The sequence below is a fragment of the Saccopteryx leptura genome, chromosome 2 (genome assembly GCF_036850995.1).
Source record: "Saccopteryx leptura isolate mSacLep1 chromosome 2, mSacLep1_pri_phased_curated, whole genome shotgun sequence".
NCBI lineage: Eukaryota > Metazoa > Chordata > Mammalia > Chiroptera > Emballonuridae > Saccopteryx > Saccopteryx leptura.
Genome location: NC_089504.1, coordinates 15,077,612 through 15,097,189, shown reverse-complemented (window position 1 = coordinate 15,097,189; position 19,578 = coordinate 15,077,612). Strand labels below are relative to the sequence as shown.

Genomic DNA, 19,578 nt, shown 5'->3' with positions numbered 1-19,578 from the left:
ACTGCTAGTGAGTTCAGGGCTTCTTCTGAGACAATGAACATGTGCTAAAACTGATTATGATAGCGCTTGCTCAACTCTGTCATGTATTTAAAAACCCACTGCATTGTATACTTTTCAATGAATGAATCGTATGATATGTGAATTCTATCTAAAGAAAGCTTTTTTTTTTAAGTGGTGGAGAAGGAACCTGAGAGGAAAGCAGGAAATACTTGGGACCCTGGAAATGAGAAAATCAATAAGGACTCTCAAGAAGGGAAGAAGAGGAAAAACCCCTCTTTGCACATTCTAGGATATAAAATGCTCTCAAGCACATTCTCCCCGAATCCTCACGTAAACTCTGTTCTCCCAGAGCTCACAGGATAATGGACGTTATCATGCCTACTTTCCAGACAAAGAACTGGAATGGCAAACAACCAGTCAACGTCATACAGCAAGGTGAGACAGCTGGGCCTCAAACCAGCTCTTCAGAGTCCACCGCTCAGTTAAGGAAAGTGAGGCACTTTCTGCCCTGAAATTCCAGGGGAGAGGAGAGGACAGGTTCAAGGACAAGAGCACTGTGGTAGTGAAGGGGACCAGCTGGGAGGAGGTGGGTGCCTCGTCACAGAGGACTGGAAAATAGCAGTCATTTGCTTGGTCCTCTGTCTCCACCAATCTTTATTCTTGGATCCAAATCTGTGTGTCAGATGGCAGCAGAAAAGATATCTGCAAGTGCACAAATGCCAAAGCCAATTTCAGGCTGGAAGACTGCCGTCAGTCAACCCAACGCCGGTTCTAAAATAACGCTGCAGAAAACACTACCTTATGGACGCTGAACAGACTCCCCCTACCACCTTATTAAAGAGGCCGTAATGGAACCCCTCACTTGGCAATGGAAGGGGAACGGGAAAGCATACACACTGAGCTCTACCACACACAAACCACTTGCCACACATGACCTCACGCAGCCATCATGTCAGCCTCGGTCATGATGATCATACTGATCCCGTTCAAGTCACTGGGAAAGGTCGAGTGATGTACCCAGGGACTCAAAGAAGCTAAATGGCCAGGTCCGATTCACAGGTATAGCTATAAAGTCCATCCTCTTGCTTCTAAAACTAAACTGGATGGATATCCGTCTCCTTATTTCACTGTTGGGCTGAGGTGTTCTTTTTAACAGGATACCAGAACTCTGGCTTAAGCTTTAGGATTACTGACTCATTGACCAACCAACGATCACAAAGAAAATCATTACATTTTCTTCTACTTTGCATAGAATGAAGGCCACGGTGGTGATAAGAGGGCTCCTCACTTCCTAAAAAAGATAAGTTTACAACTGCCCTGTCTACGTCTAATACAGGGCCTCAGTTTATATTCCTTCTCCCACTAGCTGAGTCACCCTGGACAATTTTCCGAGCCTTTCACAGCCTATAGTTTTCCCCACGTAAAATGCAGGTAATGCCTACCTAACCCGTGCACTTGCTGAGAAGATTAATGTGATGACGTAGGGACAGGTGCCTAGCACAATCCCGGCACACAGAGCAGGTGCTAAAAAACAAGCAGTTACTTTTTGAAGATACAAACAAAAAAGATAATTCCAAATTTTAAAATAATTTCAATATATTTGGGGAAATTAAGTTCACTCCAGTATCCAAACTCCATGAACACAGAATGATATCTCCCACACAAATGGGGAGGGGGTGTCTCATTTTCCCAGTAGATAGGTACAAACTAAGTAAGCTGGGGCAGAGGAGAGCATTTCTATCCTAGCCAAATTGCACAAATTTGTATCTCGAGTACCATTAATATAATGACAATGTTTATATATATATATTTTTGTCTCTACTGATATCTTTAGAAAATCCTTTTCTAGAAATTATAGTTTTGGTGCATAATTTAAAATAATCAAAAGCAATTTTGCTAATGATCTTGTTTAACTCTCTTTAGTATGCACAAAAGCAGTAATTCAGTGGTCAGAAAATGAACTTAATTCTCCATTCTGATGCTATTAAGCAGTGTATACAGTTGATTTCTCAGATACAAAACACCCATCCCAAACAAGAATACCAACAGCCACCGCTGTATGCTATTAGAAACAGGACCTATTTTCTTCTCTGTCAGAACACTCACATCTTCCTGCCACGGGGATCCCAAGCTACAACCCCTCCTTCCAGAAGGATTTCAGCAAAAGGTCCAATCAAACATAGCCAAGAGTCTGGATTTTAACAAGTTGGCGTATTTGATGGTGTTTAAGGAGAAGCTTAGAGACAGCATCTTGATTAAAGCAAAATGTACACATTCACCCAACAAAACCAGACCCCACCAATTCAGGCCAGCGCGGGCAGGAGGGTGGCGGGACCCAGGGGGAGGGAACGGTTACGCATGCAGGCACAGAGGGGTCTCTGCAACGCCCCCTTACCCCGGGCAAACCACAGGCACTCAGGGTCCGGCTTCCTCATCTCTGATTCACAAGGGTAACAGAATGCAGACACAGCCCACAGAACAGTACCCTCAGACCCAAAGTCTGCACAAACTAAACCCCAGTTTCTCAGCCCTACACCTAAAATCTGCTTATTACAATTTTATTGCAACCTGCAAAAGTAAATGTCCAGCAGTAGATGAAAATGATATAAATTGAGGTGCATTCCACACAGTACAACTGAACACAGCCATTAGGAGGAAAGACATTCCTGATGCAGAACATGAAACAGAAAGCTACAGACTGATGTATAAACATACCTGTTTTTATAAGGAACACACATAAATGTCATGATAATCAGATTAATGACAGGGCTGGGATGGGGGAGGAGAGGGAAATCATAGAATACTTTGGGGAAGATTAGGACAGACAGACACCTCTAAGTAGAGACCAGGACAGGTGCAGGCAGAAGGGAAGACCAAGTTTTATATAAATCCAGTTTTAGACAAACAGGTGATTTTCTAAATTTTCTGTTGGACAAAATAAGTACATGGAGAAACTCACATTGTCAGTCCCAGGCGGGGCGGAAAGGGGCGCGGCCTGCTGCCCTGGCACCCCGCACCCCTTCTCGCTCTCGTTCTCGTTCTCGGGTGGATGCTCAGCACTGGAGGTGGCATCTGGTGGCGTCTCTTCCCAAGCCCCTCTCCCACCGCCGTGTTCGGATCTGAGCGTGTCGCCCTCCATGGCCACGGTCTGCACCGAGGCATCTCGCAGGTCCACCCTGGATGGCTCACCCGCCTTCACTAGCTGGGCCCCCCAGGGCGGCTCCAGTTCATCGTGGGGCTTGGGAAAGGAGGTGGCTTGGATGAACCGTCCAAGTTCATCTCTTAGCTGGAGAGCCATCGGCTCAAGTGTCTTCTTCGTTTTCCCATCTAGGAGTTCTCCGGAAACTCGCCGCTCTGGCAAGCACGCTGGTTCCAGAAGCAGTTCACGGAGCACTTTCAGAAGGTCTGGCCTGTTTTTCCGAAAGGGAAAAAAGCAGGAGAATGAAGCTTTCTGCTCTGGCCTTGGCCCCTACCCTGCTGGCCCAGGTTCTGTTTAAACTAAACACCGCAAGCCCCTGCCATGTGCCAGGACCCACACCAAATATTTCATCCCACGTCACCTCACAACCACACAAGGGAGGTTTTTACTCATGCCTCTTTCATGAGTAAAAAAGAGGAGAATTGATTTGACAAGTTACACAGCAAGTAAGGGGACCACATGGCTATATGGATGCAGGCTGGGCCTAAGAAAGGAACAGACAGGGTCAGAAAGTATTCACGCCAGTTGCAAGGTCCCCCTGCCCCCACCCTATTTCTACATCCTATTTCTGCATTCTACGGCTTTGGATGAATCTGGCCAACCTGCTGACCCATCAGTGACCGGTCCATCCAGGCGCGTCACGGTGCTCGGTGAGTAGGATGAAATAAAGGGATGCTCAGACTGCTCTAAGCTCAGACAAAACGGCCTCAAATTCTAACTACAATTCTCTGAAAGTAAGTAAGTCTACCCACAGGACAACTATGAGGGCTAAATGAGAGAGTGCACAGGTAGCAGCTGCTTTTCACGCCCCTTGCCACAGCCCTTGGCCTCCCTCGGGCTCCAGCGGCAGCCCTCGTAGACACAGACGATCCACCTCCAGCACTCCCTGCGTCCCTCTGCCGCTGCGGGACTCCTCCCAGAGCTCTCGTCCCTCTGCCGCTGCGGGACTCCTCCCAGAGCTCTCGTCCCTCTGCCGCTGCGGGACTCCTCCCAGAGCTCTCGTCCCTCTGCCGCTGCGGGACTCCTCCCAGAGCTCTCGTCCCTCTGCCGCTGCGGGGCTCCTCCCAGAGCTCTCGTCCCTCTGCCGCTGCGGGGCTCCTCCCAGAGCTCTCGTCCCTCTGCCGCTGCGGGACTCCTCCCAGAGCTCTCGTCCCTCTGCCGCTGCGGGACTCCTCCCAGAGCTCTCCAAGCCAGCCAGCAGGGCAGTGGGGAAGTGCAGGCCAGTTTATACTTGGGGGAGAGCCTCAGGCAGTGAGGGAGGAGAACCATGGAGTTAATGTCCTAAGCTCCCATCCTTTCCTAGAGGGACAGCAGCAGTCTGCGCTGTCCCTCAGAGGGTGCCCAGTAGGACTGAGCCCCAGCTGCCCGCAGCAGTAACCAGACTACAGGGTATCCTTATTGCCTTTGCCTTCATTTCTGTTTCCTCTCCCTGACCCCTCCTTCCTACTCCCTGGAATCAACGTCCGAAATAAACCACTTGCACCCAAGTCGTCATCTCAGCTTTCCTGGGATCTCGAAGTAAACCGGCCAGCATGTAAAAGACCAGGGAGCAGCTGGAGAAGAATCCCTCGTGGGGGTGTCTTTTGAGCGAGGCACAGTAATGGACACTGGGGACACAATACTGCTTGCAAGGACCTAGCCTGCTGCTGGAAGCAGGAACGTACACAAGTCACTCCTCCACGGGGTAAAAGTGGAACCTGGCACTGGGCAAGTTTGAGAGGACCACGAAACCACAATCCCAGGTGTCGGGAAGAACGTCAGAAAAGGAGTCCAGAGTTGGTAGAAGCTAGCCAGGGGGAAAGGAAAATGAATATTCTAAGCAGGGAAAACCCACTGGAGAACAGGGAGGCAAGGCTGGGGAGTGGGGCAGGAGAACCAGCCACCGCGAGGCTCTGCGCGAGGGAGGAGCACGGCCGCTCGCCCTCTGCAAACGCAGCTCAGGCTTGGCGTAAGGAATGAATGGAGATGCCCTGGCCCAGTGGCTCAGCTAGTGAGAGCATCGTCCCGACACATCAAGGTTGTGGGTTTGATCCCCAGTCAGGGCAATCCATAAATGTATATAAAAAAAATAGAACAACAAATCAATAAATAAAATAAAATAAAATTTTACTTAAAAAAATGGAGAGATTTCCTATCCAGACGGAGATGTCAGTATACACAGGAGCTCTTCCCAGTCTGTTCTAAACACATGTAAAGGACAGCAAAAATGCAGAACAAAAATGTTTTGAGGTACACTACAGAATTCAAAATCAAGATAAAACGTATCCAATGGTCAAAAACGGTAGCGACTCAAAGTCCTGAAAAGGGGGCATTTGCAGAAAGCAGTAGGACCAGAAGATTTAACTCTCAAGGTAGAAGAACAATGCAAATTTCATAAACTCTCCAGTAAGACCCAGAAAGCCGAGCTGAGGCAACACCACCACGCAGGGAGTAAGGGTGGGGACCAAGCAGGGCTGAAACGCAGGCAAAAGAAACCTGCCAACAGAATCCACTGTTATGAAAAATAGATAACCAACCAACAAGCGAGAGTTCACACTCGAGAAAATAAAAACAATCTGAAGATTTTAAAATAAACATGTTTAAATCATCTAAAAATATAAAAGAAAAAGAAATTCATTAAAAAAAAAAAAAAAAAGACCCTGGTCGGTTGGCTCAGAGGTAGAGCATCGGCCTGGTGTGCAGGAGTCCTGGGTTCGATTCCCGGCCAGGGCACACAGGAGAGGTGCCCATTTGCTTCTCCACCCCTCCCCCTCTCCTTCCTCTCTGTCTCTCTCTTCCCCTCCCGCAGCCGAGGCTCCACTGGAGCAAAGATGGCCCGAGCTCTGAGGACGGCTCTGTGGCCTCTGCCTCGGGTGCTAGAATGGCTCTGATTGCCGCAGAGCGAAGCCCCAGATGGGCAGAGCATCGCCCCCTGGTGGGGGTGCCGGGTGGATCCCAGTCCGGCACATGCGGGAGTCTGTCTAACTGCCTTGTTTCCAACCTCAGAAAAATATTAAATAAATAAATAAATAAATAAATATAAAAATTAAAAAAAAAAAAAAGAGAGAGAGAAGCCCTGACTGCTTGGCTTGGAGATAGAGCATCGGCCTGGCCTGCAGACTTCCGGGTGCAATCTCCAAGCAGGACACACATGAGAAGCAACCATCTGCTTCTCTCCCCCGATCCCCCTTCTCTCTCTCTTTTCCTCTCGCAGCCAGTGGCTCGATTGGTTCGAGTGTCGGCCCTGGGCACTGGATAATAGCTCAGTTGTTTCAAGCCTCGGCCCCAGACGGGAGTTGCCCGGGTGATCCCAGTCAGGGTGCATGCAGGAGTCTGTCCCACTATCTCCTCTCCTCTCACTTAAAAAAGAGACAATGATGAGGAGGTTATAAAATAGAGACAGAAAATTACGAAAAAGGGAAGAGGAGGGGGCAAGGACAGAGGGAGAGGCTGGGAAGCTGCTGCAGTCTTCCAGGGAGAAGTGCGGCAGCAGATGGCAGTGGCGGTCAGAGAGAGAAGGAGACAGATCAGGCCCTTGTTGGTGTTAGCTCTTCTCTCTTCTCTCTGCAGTTGTCCTGCCAGCCTTATTCCCAAAAACCTGTGGGACAGTCAGACCGCGACTACCAACACCTCTGTCACACCCAGAGCTTCCCTGGCCCGGCAGCTCTGCGGCCAATGGTGACAGAGCCCTGTCTCCCTTCCCCACCGAGCCCCACAGGAGGGCAGAGCAAGGTCTTCCTCCGTCTGGATGCGAACTACCCAGCTCTGGGACAGAGCTAATTCAACTCAAATGAGACAACGAGAGCACACTAAAATAGAGTAAAAATAAAAGTATAAAAACAAAATTAAAATCTATGGTACATTTTTCACTTCTAATATGAAATCATCTAGGCTACACAAACCATCTTAAAATTCAGTAAAACCTAGACTTTAGAAATATTTCTGGTATTTTAAGAATGATAAACTAAATTTTCCTTTCCTCTCCTACCCTTACTATAGATTAAAAATAATGCCAATTGCTATTCAGCTAGCCAAAGGAGAAACATTACTCATGAACAAACAACACACAATAAAACCCAGGAAAAAGACTTTACAAATGGGCAGTAAAAGGTGGTGAGAGGCCATTATAACATACTAAAGCAACGGGCTGTTAAATAAAACATTTCAAGTGTTCCTTTGCTAGAATCTGAAGAGCAGACTCATTAGCTGTCACTGTAATCAGGACCTTCTTCCTGGTCCGGCCCAAGGGTCTTGTGAGAAGCCTAGATGTTGTTTACAGGCCGCCCTGAGCATCTTTGTCACACCGAAGGTATAAAGGGACAGGGACTGACATTTATGGAGCACTTATGTGAGTCAGCTCCTTTAAACACACTAAATACGTTTAGCCCTAGCATGAGGCTGTGAGATGGGGATGAGTATTAACACCCCACTTTCCAGATGAAGAAAGGAGCTCATAAAGGGCGGAGCCCCTCAGCAAAGTGCAGAGCGAGGGCTGGAGCTCAGGCCTTTCTGACGCCAGAGAAGCACCGCTCTCGCTCTTTCCAGTTTTCTAACGGACCTTGCCAGGGTGCAGAGCTCTTACCTGGGCGAACATTCAAGTACTCACTGTGCACCCCCACTGGTCATGGGAGGCAGTGGGAACGCACACTGAGGAGGAATCATGGAGCTCACCATACTTCATTAAGGAGCAGACAGACCGACAGACAGACAGCCATACACTGCTAACTAACTAAGACCACGTCAGCGATGACCAGGACGATGAATTGAGGGAGAGAGGAGGGGAGGAAGGCGGGCAGGCCCGAGGCAGCGTGCACGGAGAAGCGGGGGTCTCCTGGGGGCGGTGGTCAGAAAAGGCCTCTCTCCACAGAGCCGCTATCCAGCTGAGACACCAGTAGCCATGCACACAGCCAGGAAAGGGGCACCCCTGGGGGAGAGAATGGCCACTGTCAAGGCCCGAGATGAGAACTAACCTGGACGCTTGAAGAACAGGAAGAAGGTCATGTGGCTGGAACACAGGGAACAAAAGGGGTCGGTGACAAAGTCAGAGACGTAGGCAGAGGCCAGTCAGGAAGCTCCGATCCTACCAGAAGGGCGCCGGAAATCCACTGGAGGGTTTGAGCATGGAAGAGACGTGACCTGGTCTAACGTTTAGAAAGATCCCTCTGGCTGCTCGTGGAGAAGGGACTGCAGAGGAGGCTGCGCTGAGGGAGTCCCGGCAAGGCCTGGACTTAGAGGGTTGCAGGAGAGATGTGTGGTGGCCGAGTCAGGGGCACATGACGAGATGGAACAGGACCTACCGATGGCTACGGGGCTGTGGGAACGACTTGCAGCTACACCAACGAGACAAGTAGCAGTGCCGTGAAGAGACACGAGAACGGTAAGTAGTTTGGGACACACTAATGGTGACGTGTCTACTGGACATCCAGGTGGAGACATCACGCAGACAGTGTGATCTGGGGAAGGTCAGGCTGTGGGTATAAACTCAGAAGTCCCAAAGTATCTCCAAAGCCAGAGAAAGCAAAGAGAGAGAGAGAAAACGGGCTAAGGACACAGCTTTGGGACCCTCCAACACTCAACGGCTAGCAGCAGAGACTGAGAGGAGAGGCTAGTGAGGCCGAAGACAGGAGAGAGGGCCGTGAACAGAAGGCCGAGAGCGGCCAGCTGCCGCTGCTGACAGGCTCACACCGGCCACTGAGCCTCGCACCGGGAGCCCGCCACTGACCTTGATGAGTGGGGTGAAGGGTATGGAAGCTCTAGGAGTGAGACAGAGAGAGAATGGAAGGGAAGAGCGAGGATACAGTGAGTAGGAACAGTTCTCCCCAGAAACCTTGCCTTTAAGAGGAAGAAAGAAATGGGTGGTAGCCGGAGAGAACTGGGGGAGGGGTTCTCCTAAATGATTGATATTACATGAGGGGACACGAACTAAACCCCAGGGGCAGGGTAGGTCTGGCTAGAAGCAGAGTATCTAGTTCTTCCATCCCAACAGCAGGAAGGTCAGAGTTTCTGGGTATAGAGGCAAATCAGCTGGCAGCACTGGGGGGGGGGGGGGGAGGGAGAGAAAGAGCTTGAGTTCAACTGTTTGTTTTTCCAATCAAATATAAGGTAAGGTCACCAGTCAGGGACGGGAGAAGAGAGGCCATAAAACAGCCTTGTGCTGGGCAATGTCGCGTGCTCATTTTGAAATTAGTGATGAGAATCTGATCTGTCATGTGATCACACGCACCGTGAGTGTCTTAAGAAAGGGTTGGAAGCAACAGATAAACAGGGATTAGCCTCTGCCCTGGGGAGGGACTGTCACTCGTGGCATAAGCAAAGTCTGAAACAGGCAGCAGCCGGCTCTGGGCAAGAGAAGGGTGGGCGGCTGCAGCAGACAGGACGGGGAGAACAGAGCTGAGGGCCTGTGGACCGTGCAGGGCCTCGCGGGCACTGGGAGCAATTCTGAGCCCAAGGAAGTAGAGAGTCTCCGAAGGGTTTGAAGCAGAGGAGTGAGGTGCCGGCTCTGGAAGTGGCACGGGCAGCAGGCAGCCGCAGGGGGGCTGGATAGGAGACTGCCTGCCCGACCGCAGTGACGCCGCAGCACTCTGACTGCTGGGCGCAGGACGGGCAGCAGGCAGCCGCAGGGGGGCTGGCTAGGAGACTGACCGACCAACCACAGTGACGCCGCAGCACTCTGACTGCTGGGCGCAGGACGGGCAGGAGGCAAGCGGGTGCTGAGCAGGGTGGGAATGGAGGGCTGCTTAGGAGGCAGGTGGTCAGGACTCAGGCTTGGAGGAGGGGAGGGGGGAGAACCAAAGGGTCCCCGCCAAGCCTGTCCCCCACAGCTGACACCACCACGTCTCTTCAGCTACTTCTTGGCCAACTGCGAACTCTGGATGCCGGGCCAGGCCTCTCCCTGGCGGTGCCCACCTGCCCCCGACCACGCCCAGCAGAGCAGACACAGGCTTTCTAGGAACGAGCTTCCCGACTCCTATTACTTACAGCTCAAGGCGGTATTATCTTTTTAAAAAATCCCTAAAGGCTCCGTTTTTAGATTTTTAAATATCAAAATTCACACCTAATGTTAGGCTACAAAGACCAAAACATTCAAGTGCTAAAACCCTAAACCAAGTCTTCTAGGGAACAGGGCAAAACGACTGTAAGCACACAAGGAGACAGCTGGGATCTCTCTCTCTCTCTCTCTCTCTCTCTCTCTCTCTCTCTCTCACACACACACACACACACACACACACACACACACACACGGTGCCACCGCAGGAGGGGGGATCCGCCAGGCGGGCCTGCTCACTCCGCCTCCAACAAAGGAATTGCTCTGGTTGGTCATGCGCAGGACAGCTCATCAGGCTAAGGTAACCCCTGGGCAAGTGCTTCCCTTATCCCATCCTAGCAGAGGGTAAGCTGAGTCAGAGTTCTGTGGGGCCCTAGGATGGACAGCTAGGTGGAGGAGCTCAAAGGCTTAAGGGCAGTCTCAGGCCTGCACCTGTAAGAGCGCCACACTGGGTCATCAGACACGGCTCAGCAGCGCCCTCGGAGGCACAAACCACGGCTGGCCGCTGTGTCCCGCACAGGGTACAAATCTGACCCGAGGGAAGTGGGAAAGGGTAGGAGTCACTGGCAGGGCACAACTTCAGCAGTAGTATCACCAAAACCCCACTCAATGCCAACCCATTACTTCACTTAATCCTCAAAGATGCCTATGGGGTAGATAAGCATCAGCACCCCCTACTTTCCAGATGAGGAAACAAGATGGGGAGTCATGTCACACGTACACATGACACAGCTGGACTGGAGCACAGGTCTGTGACTGCAAATCCCTGCTTCTCCCAGCGCACCTAAGCCACCCACCTCCTGAGGGAACTCCCGGGCAGAAGACTCTCTGACCAATCAGAATGCTGCTTATCCCAGGGAGTCTTTTAAGAAGACACCTCCAGAAAGTCCCCAGTGACAACCACTGACTAGCTAAGGAAATGTCAAGGCCCCAAATGTCAGCTGAGATCCCCAGCAGCATGCAAAGCTGGTGTGAGGTTAAAATGAGATCAGGTACTTTACAAAGAGTGCCACTCTGGGCCCTGGCACAGAGTGTGTGTGCCAGCCGGGGGGCAGACTCCGGCTGGGACTTCAGGAGGCCCCAGAGCCATGGTGTCAAGTGAGGAAATGTTAGCCCACCTGAGCTCACCAGCAGAGAGTGTGTGTGCCAGCCGGGGGGGCAGACTCCGGCTGGGACTTCAGGAGGCCCCAGAGCCATGGTGTCAAGTGAGGAAATGTTAGCCCACCTGAGCTCACCAGCACAGAGCTCTTCAGCCCTTTCTTTTAGCTCCAGAAATGTCTGAGTCTCCGTCCACCACCAACAGAGAAATAACCAGGTTCCTGACTCTTGCCAGGAGTCACGGGCGGCGGTCACCACCCATTTCCTCACCTACACTGGGAAAGAGCTGAGGACTCTTTCTGAGTACCCCCACATGCCAGCCATTTCCCGTGAGCAGCGCCCCCTCTGCCCCCACAGCAGCCTCAGGAGCGGCCAGGGCAGCGGAGGCCCGGCGTGGGGAAGGCACTGCTCTTTCTGGCTCTGCCCAAGCAGCGGGGGATGGACCAGAGAGAATGGGAAAGGGGCAAACTGGCTCCTAAAGGATTCATTTCAAAAATACAAATGTACCAAATGTTTCTCCGTTTTATGTTTTAAGGAAAACACCCTGTAGTATTTCCTCATGCAGGAATGACTCCCAGCAGATATTATGAGAAGAGAATTTTAGTTCAAACTCAACATAAAACAACGGAGTCACAATGACAATGGTTGTTTTAAGCTGCCCTAGAACGGGGTGGGATTTAATTGGGGCCGAGTCCTCTCACTGACATGCAGACGGCCCTTTCTGGGGCTCGCAGGAATCATTCTGCAGGAAAGCTCGTGATCTCCTCTTTATAACGGGCGTGCGCGAGGCTCTGCTGAAGCCCCCTCACAGCCACTAGCGTGTAGCCTAATTACCTAATTGCACAACTGGCAAGATTCCTTCCATGTCACTTCAGGAGCTCTCTCAGGTAAATTTCACCACCGCCATCTACATCCATTTAGCAAAATGAGAGTTTGTTCTCCCCTCAAACCACAAAGACAAAGCAGGGCCCAGGCCCACAAATACCTGGCTTCCAGTGACAGCGTGGCCTTCTCAGTGAAGAAAGGGGCCAGCAGGCTCAGGAGCTCGCCTTCCTCTAGACTCTGGTCTCGGGGGCAGGCAGGTGTGTGGGTTCCATCACTGTCTAAAATACTGGAATCTGTGTGCCTTAAATACCCATTTTTGCAGCCACCTTTGGAATAGTCCTCAATAATCTGCAAAACAAAGTATTTGGTCAAATAGTGGACTCTGGTCCTGGCTGGCTAGCTCAGCGGTAGGGCGTCAGCCTGGCGTGTGGAAGTCCAGGTTCGATTCCCGGCCAGGGCACGCAGGAAAAGTAGCCATCTGCTTCTCCACCCTCCCCCCCCCTTTCCTTCCTCTCTGTCTCTCTCTTCCCCTCCAGCAGCCAAGACTCTACTGGAGCAAAGTTGGCCTGGGTGCTGAGGATGGCTCCATGGCCTCAGCTCGAATGGCTCCGGTTGCAACGGAACAACACCCCAGATGGGCAGAGTATCACCCCCTGGTGGGCATGCAGGTGGATCCCGGTTGGGCGCATGTGGGAGTCTGTCTCTCTGCCTCCCCACTTCTCACTTCAGGGAAAAAAAATAGTGGACTCTGGAGGAAGGGAAGGGGGCGTGCGGAGAGAAAGGATGAAGACAGAGTGAGGAAGTGTGAGTCTGGAGGAAGGGAAGGGGCATGCGGAGAGAAAGAATGAAGACAGAGTGAGGAAGTGTGAGTCTGGAGGAAGGGAAGGGGGCATGCGGAGAGAAAGGATGAAGACAGAGTGAGGAAGTGTGAGTCTGGAGGAAGGGAAGGGGGCATGCGGAGAAGAGAAAGGATGAAGACAGAGTGAGGAAGTGTGAGTCTGGAGGAAGGGAAGGGGGCATGCGGAGAAGAGAAAGGATGAAGACAGAGTGAGGAAGTGTGAGTCTGGAGGAAGGGAAGGGGGCATGCGGAGAGAAAGGATGAAGACAGAGTGAGGAAGTGTGAGTCTGGAGGAAGGGAAGGGGGCATGCGGAGAGAAAGGATGAAGACAGAGTGAGGAAGTGTGAGTAAGCCGGAGAGAAAATGGAAGAGGGAGAGGGAGGAGAGGGACCCGGGCACACAGGGCCACACACACTTTCTAGGGCAGTGAGAGGCTCTGGCAAAAGCCCAAGACATCGACGTCAGTTCCCTCCTCTATACAATTGGGACAGTAATGCCACCTCCCAAGGTGATTATGAGAACAAAAGGAGGTGACTTTGACCCACCTGAGTGTGCAGTTCAGGGTCTCACCCAGGAGAGTGTATTCCCCCACCCCACCACCCAGTCTTCGGAAGTTCTCCCCAGGAAGGCCAGACTCATGCCATTAATAGTGCTTTGGACATTTATAGACACTTCTGCAATGTGTCCTCCTGTTCTACAACAGAAAGCCAGCTTGCTCTTTACAGAGACATCCTAATTAATGTAACTTTGATTTGTCTCATTAGGAAAGTGGAGAGTTCCCAATTCCCATGGAGATGTTATTTACAGATCCACCTTCCGGGTCACGGAGGGTTCCCAGGGGAGGGACGCAAAGGATGCATCTAGTCACAGCCTGTGCGGGCACGTCCTGAGGTGCTGCAATTAGCATTCTTTCCCCCTTTCCAAAGCTGTAAATTTCTCCTGCCAATCTATAAATAACTCCCCTGACTTCACTACTGCTGGTGATATATACACTAGCCACCACATCCCTCTCTCCATGCTTGTATAATGATTAAGACTTTAAATGGAAGACAAGACCTACACAAATGAGCTGTTTTTTATAAGGTCTTCTTTGCCTCCAATCTAGTTATTAAGTCCATCTAAATAATCAACCTCCCAAGAAGGAAAAGACTAGAATATAGGAATAAAAATAGTAATTGCTATCATTTACTGAACACTTAGCATATTACTTTCTATTTAAATATGACAAAAATTCTAATAAGAAGTATTATTATGTTCACTGATAGGGAAACTCAGGCTTAGCAGTTAAGCGAGGGTTAACCAAAGTCATGAAGATACTGACCAACCCCCAAAGCCAGATCTCATTCCCAAGCCCCACTGACCTGCTCTACCTCTAACCATCTGCATTTTAATGCCCTCCCACTCGTGACTCCACGCACTTGAGCACCTGAACACCGTGAAGGCCACAAATGTCAAAGCTGCAGCCTCCTACTTCCCACCACATGCCAGTCTTAGGGACTGTTCCCAAACTTGGAGAGTGTTTGCTCCGAATGTTCAGCATCAGTGTGACTTCTGGAACAGCCTACACGCCCAGAGTCTAATTCTCACGAGTGCCCAGGGGATGCCAAGGCGGGTTCCAGATCCAGACGCTGCAGAGAGCCCCTGAGAAGGGGAGTGGGGTCCTACCAGAGAGAAGGGCTCCTGTTCGGACCAGGTCACTGACTCACTCTGTGCCCTAGACACACCTCCTCACGGGCTTCAGCCTCCAGTGCGAACGACAAATGGGTCAGGGCAGATGTCTAAAGGTCTGCCCAGGTCCAACATCCAATGCCCTGGTGTAGGGTTAGTCTCCTATTAAAGCCCTTTTTCTATTTGCAGGTACATGTTTGTTGGCTGCTTCATGACTGGACTGCCAACCTGTCTGGGACTCCTGAGAAGGAAGAGACCTACTCTCTCTGCTCTCCACAGGCACACAGTGGGCGCTCGGTACAGACGAAATGACCAGAAGACCCATCGGACACATCCTAGACGAGAAGACTGATTGGCACAGAGAGGGGCAGAGGGAATGAGGTGTTAACTGCCACGTCCTACCTTGTTACTCTGCTCCAAACGCTGGTCGCTCAGGAAATTACTCCCGTCATCCTCTCCAGCTCTCACTGTGTTCTCGTCCTCCTTGCTAGCCAGAAGCTACATGGTGCATGGAATGGTGTGAAAACACAACCCAAAAAAGGATGCAGCATGAATATGTATGAGTAACTCAGTGATGACTTTTTTTTTAATGCAAAACAAAACAAAAAAATAAACCAAAAAAGCAGCAGAAACAAATGCCAAAGCCATGAAATAAAAATTAACTAAAGTTAGAGTCGCTAGTTCTCACACATCATACACAGCTGCCTGGGATCAGGCATAATTTAAGGACAAACTCCCCAAGAAATAACTCAAACTATTTCCCCCTGCCCTTGCACGGCCTTCCCCGAGCTGCTGTAAATTGAATACGCTGTCTGTTGTGCTGCTGACATTCCTGCCGCTGCTAAATTCACTTTCAGATTATATAAAAGTAACAAGATTTTGGAAAATAGCTATTGATGGAACTGAAAATATCACACAGCGAAAAAGCAGTAAATGAAATTTATGGTGTGCCTGATTTATGCAGCACTCCTCCTATTTAGCACAGGAATCAACCTCTTTTTGGACCGTCACACATCTGAGATGGACGGTCCCAATAACACTGTGTCATTTTGCTGACAAAAAGTCCTCACTGCTAATAGAGGATCAGGCTTGCTTGATGATAACTTCATGTTTTTGAAAACGAAGGACAGTTATTTATAAAAAGTGCACAAACCCCTAATGCTTTAAAGAAATGTAAATCCCAGAGGCTCTGCATTCTGCAGAATGAACAGCACAAAGTTCTCAAGAGAGCCAGATCTCAGCTGTTGGCAAGAGTGAAAATTCTAGTCATGGGATTCTCCAAATAAAAAAGGAAAGGAAAGGTGGCCACACCCAAGAGGGAAGCAGTCCAAGCTGTTAATTACACCAAACCCCATCTCACCCAGATGTTAAAGCCACACACCAAGTGCTGAGTTGCTTACGAGGCATGTTGAACACATGAGCCCTCTAGGGTTCTATCGCCACAGCTCTACTCCATGAATTTCTACATTTAGCCAGTCACCCCCATAATTCTCCCAGACCAACTTAAATTTTTCTGACCCTCTATTCAGAAGAAACCCTTGTTTTGGAAGATGGAAAACAAACCACAGCAAACTGACATCAGAAAAGTCATTTTCTACTAGAAAACATCCCAGAATCAGAATATATTAAATCTGTCCACATCCAAATCTGCAATGAGGATCACACAGGATCGATGATCACAATTCTGATCTTAACATACCAACTACCAAGCAATGAACAGGCTAAATGTGCATAAATATACTTATTAAGGTATAAAAGTCTCTAAATATAGGTAAGAAACCCTTTCCTGCTACTGGCTTCCTCCCATTACTAAAATTTTCTTAGTGACATAGATAAACCAGGACTATTAAACTCGTTAGTGAGAGTATAGAATGTTAAACCACTATGGACAAAACCCTTGCAGTATTATACAACTAACAGCCCTATGACCCAGGACTTCCACTCCTCAGTATTCATCAAGAGAACCAGAAACATATGTCCACATAAAGATTTGCATATCAATATTCATATCAGCTTTTATCATAATTTCCAAAAACTGGAAACAACCCAAATGTCTATCAATAGAGAGTGAATAAGCACGCTGTAATACATTCATACACTAAAATACTACTGAGCAATAAAAAAGAACTGCTGATTCACAGAACATGAATAAACCCCAAAAGCATTAAGTTAGAGTGAAAAAGGCATTACACACAAGAAAACATCTTTTATGATTCCATTTATGTAAAGGTCCAACAGAGGTAAAACCAATCCGTGGCATAATCAAATTAGAAAAGAGGCCAGCAACGAGGGTAGGAACTGACTAGAAAGGACATGGTTTTTTTCTTTTTTCCCTATCGATTTGAGAGAGAGAGAAAACCATCAACTCGTTCTTTTGGCTGCTTCTCATATGTGCTCAGACTGTGGATGGAACCGTTGACCTAGGTGCGTCAGGACAACACTCTACCCACTGAGGCACCCAGCCAGGACCAGGATATGATCTTGATAGGTATTTGGGTTACACAGGTACAGACATTTGTAAAACATAGCAAATGTGGACTTACAATTTCTTCTTTTCATTGTGTCCAAATTTAACTTTAAAATATATAACTATAAAACATTAAATATAAGCATGTTGAAGTACTTAGGTAGAAGTGTACTGAAGTCTGTATCCATTAAAATTTATCAAAAAGATAAGCTGGAGTGATGATGGACAGGTGGGAATGTCAACAGCAGAAACTAAGTGTGACACTACCCTGACTACAGTCTGCTCAAACATTCCGACGTCAATTCTCAACCACATTTTTCTATAATACACAAACAGCCAGTAAATAAAGATAAGGAAATAGAGGCAACCTCAGGAGAGATTTTAAATGCACTGTAAAACAAAAGAATACCTGCTCTCGGTCTTCTGTTTGTTTGGCTGGTTCTGAGAGCAGCTGCCCCCAGCAGGGAGCAGGCGGCGTTGCCTCAGCGTGGCAAGCGCACACGGGTCAGTTCTGAAGATCCACCCGGCACACTGTCATCTAGGGCCTCCCGCTATGACATACTGACACCCTTAGGTCAAATTAAAAGCTGGAGGAGGACGGTATGTAAAAACAAATGACATGCCTGTTTCATACCTACATCTATTCACACTTTTGACAGAGTAACTACATATCTGGAAATACAGTCTAGCAGGGGTCTCAAACTCGCGGCCCACGGAACAATTTTGTGTGGCCCGCAGACTAATCCACGAAGTTCAAAATATTTTGGATAAAATTAAGTAAGCCTAGGGGCCTACTTGTATTTTTCATTTCTCTAGCATCCTAGCTAGATATTAGCTTAGTTAACAGCAGTTGTGATGCGAACTACAGTTTCTGGTCGTTTTGTGACACTGAGTAAACTGCATGTACGATTGTGCTTGTTGTACTGATTTTTTTTTTGTTTTCAACTGCAGTGAGAAAAGTGTTGCGTAACAGTTGCCTTTTGTAGACCTAGTGCGGCCCGCCGAACGGCTGTGATCTTGCTCTGCGGCCCACATGCTGAGTTGAGTTTGAGACCCCTGGTCTAAGGGAACAAAATCCTAAGCCCAGAAAAATATTTGAGTCCAAAGACACTCAGCACTTAAATTTAAACTAGTGAATCACTGGAATCAATCTCCATGTTCAACAACAGTGAGGCGGCTGGATAAATTTCAGTACATCCATTGGATGGATTAAGATGCTACAACATAACAGCCACTGGAAAACACAAAAAGATAAAGTGTATCTATGTGCTATGGGCATGCACGTGTTCATATGCATAAACAGAAAAGGAAAGATTCTAAAATGTTAGTTAACTGTGAGTGTCTTCAAGTGACAAGACTATGGATAATTTCTTTTCTCTATTTTCCAAGTATTAGGTAATCCTGTAGGTCAGTGGTCCCCAATCTTTTTTGGGCCACGGACCAGTTTAATGTCAGAAAATATTTTCACGGACCGGCCTTTAGGGTGGAACGGATAAATGTATCACGTGACCGAGACAAGTGTCAAGAGTGAGTCTTAGACGGATGTAACAGAGGGAATCTGGTCATTTTTAAAAAATAAAACATTGTTTAGACTTAAATATAAATAAAATGGAAATAATGTAAGTTATTTATTCTTTCTCTGCAGACAGGTACCAAATGGCCCACGGACCGGTACCGGTCCATGGCCTGGGGGTTGGGGACCACTGCTGTAGGTTACTTAAATATTGGAGGAAAGATACTGAATTTTTAACACACAAAATGTATTTGCTTTTGTTTTTCTCCTTCTCTGATTTACAGGCTCCCAGAGAGCAGGAGCTGCGCCCAGCCTCCCCTCCGCGAGCCCCGCTGCTCAGAAGAGGCCGTGGACAAGCACATCCTGTCTCTGTTCCCTCGAAGCGCACGTGCTCCCAGGGACTGGCAGCTGCCCGTCCTTGCCATCTTACCCTTACCCCCAACAGCTTCTCCTCCCTCGACTCAGTGTTGCTGTGGGAACATCAGCCCTCCCAGGGTCGGCCTGTCCCACTGGGGGGGGGGGGGGGTGCTACAAAGGACAGGCTGTTCATAAGGAACATCAAACTGAAGCGCAATCTGACAAATGACACGACCCGAATCGGCTGGTATTAAGAACTCAGAGTGGGAAGAGGAAGAAGCCTCTGTTCTACAAAGGACACAATGAGACATTTAACAGATTTTTTTCAAAGGGCAAATGAACAAACAAACTTGTCGTTTATGACTCAAATGAAGTAAGTGAAGAATGAGCTGCTTATTAAAACGCTGCCTTGGAGAAAAGAAGCCAAGAGACTCATTTCTCCCCAAATGGACTGCAGATATTCTTGGTTTTCAAAATTATCTGGAGGCCCGGAGGCTTAGACCAGTAATATTCCCTCTCTCAAAGACAGCAGATGGCTGGAGCGCAGCATAAATACCTTAGAGCATTCCGCACTCAGAAGGTGGGAGGA

The 19,578-nt window shown here is 48.9% G+C and overlaps 1 protein-coding gene across 5 annotated transcripts in view; it reads right to left on the bottom strand.

The window, feature by feature from the left end:
• CDK5RAP2 (CDK5 regulatory subunit associated protein 2) overlaps positions 1 to 19,578 on the bottom strand; it is a 179,889-nt gene that overhangs the window by 60,216 nt on the left and 100,095 nt on the right. For 3 of the 5 annotated variants that reach the window (XM_066367310.1, XM_066367312.1, XM_066367311.1), the window contains 2 exons: positions 12,307 to 12,494; positions 2,960 to 3,410 (listed from right to left, as the gene is read on the bottom strand). In XM_066367310.1, coding sequence (XP_066223407.1) covers positions 2,960 to 3,410; positions 12,307 to 12,494 — 639 coding nt within the window. Of the gene's footprint in view, positions 1 to 2,959; positions 3,411 to 12,306; positions 12,495 to 15,054; positions 15,151 to 19,578 lie in introns of all 5 variants that reach the window. The other 2 variants (XM_066367308.1, XM_066367309.1) reach the window with 1 other exon arrangement.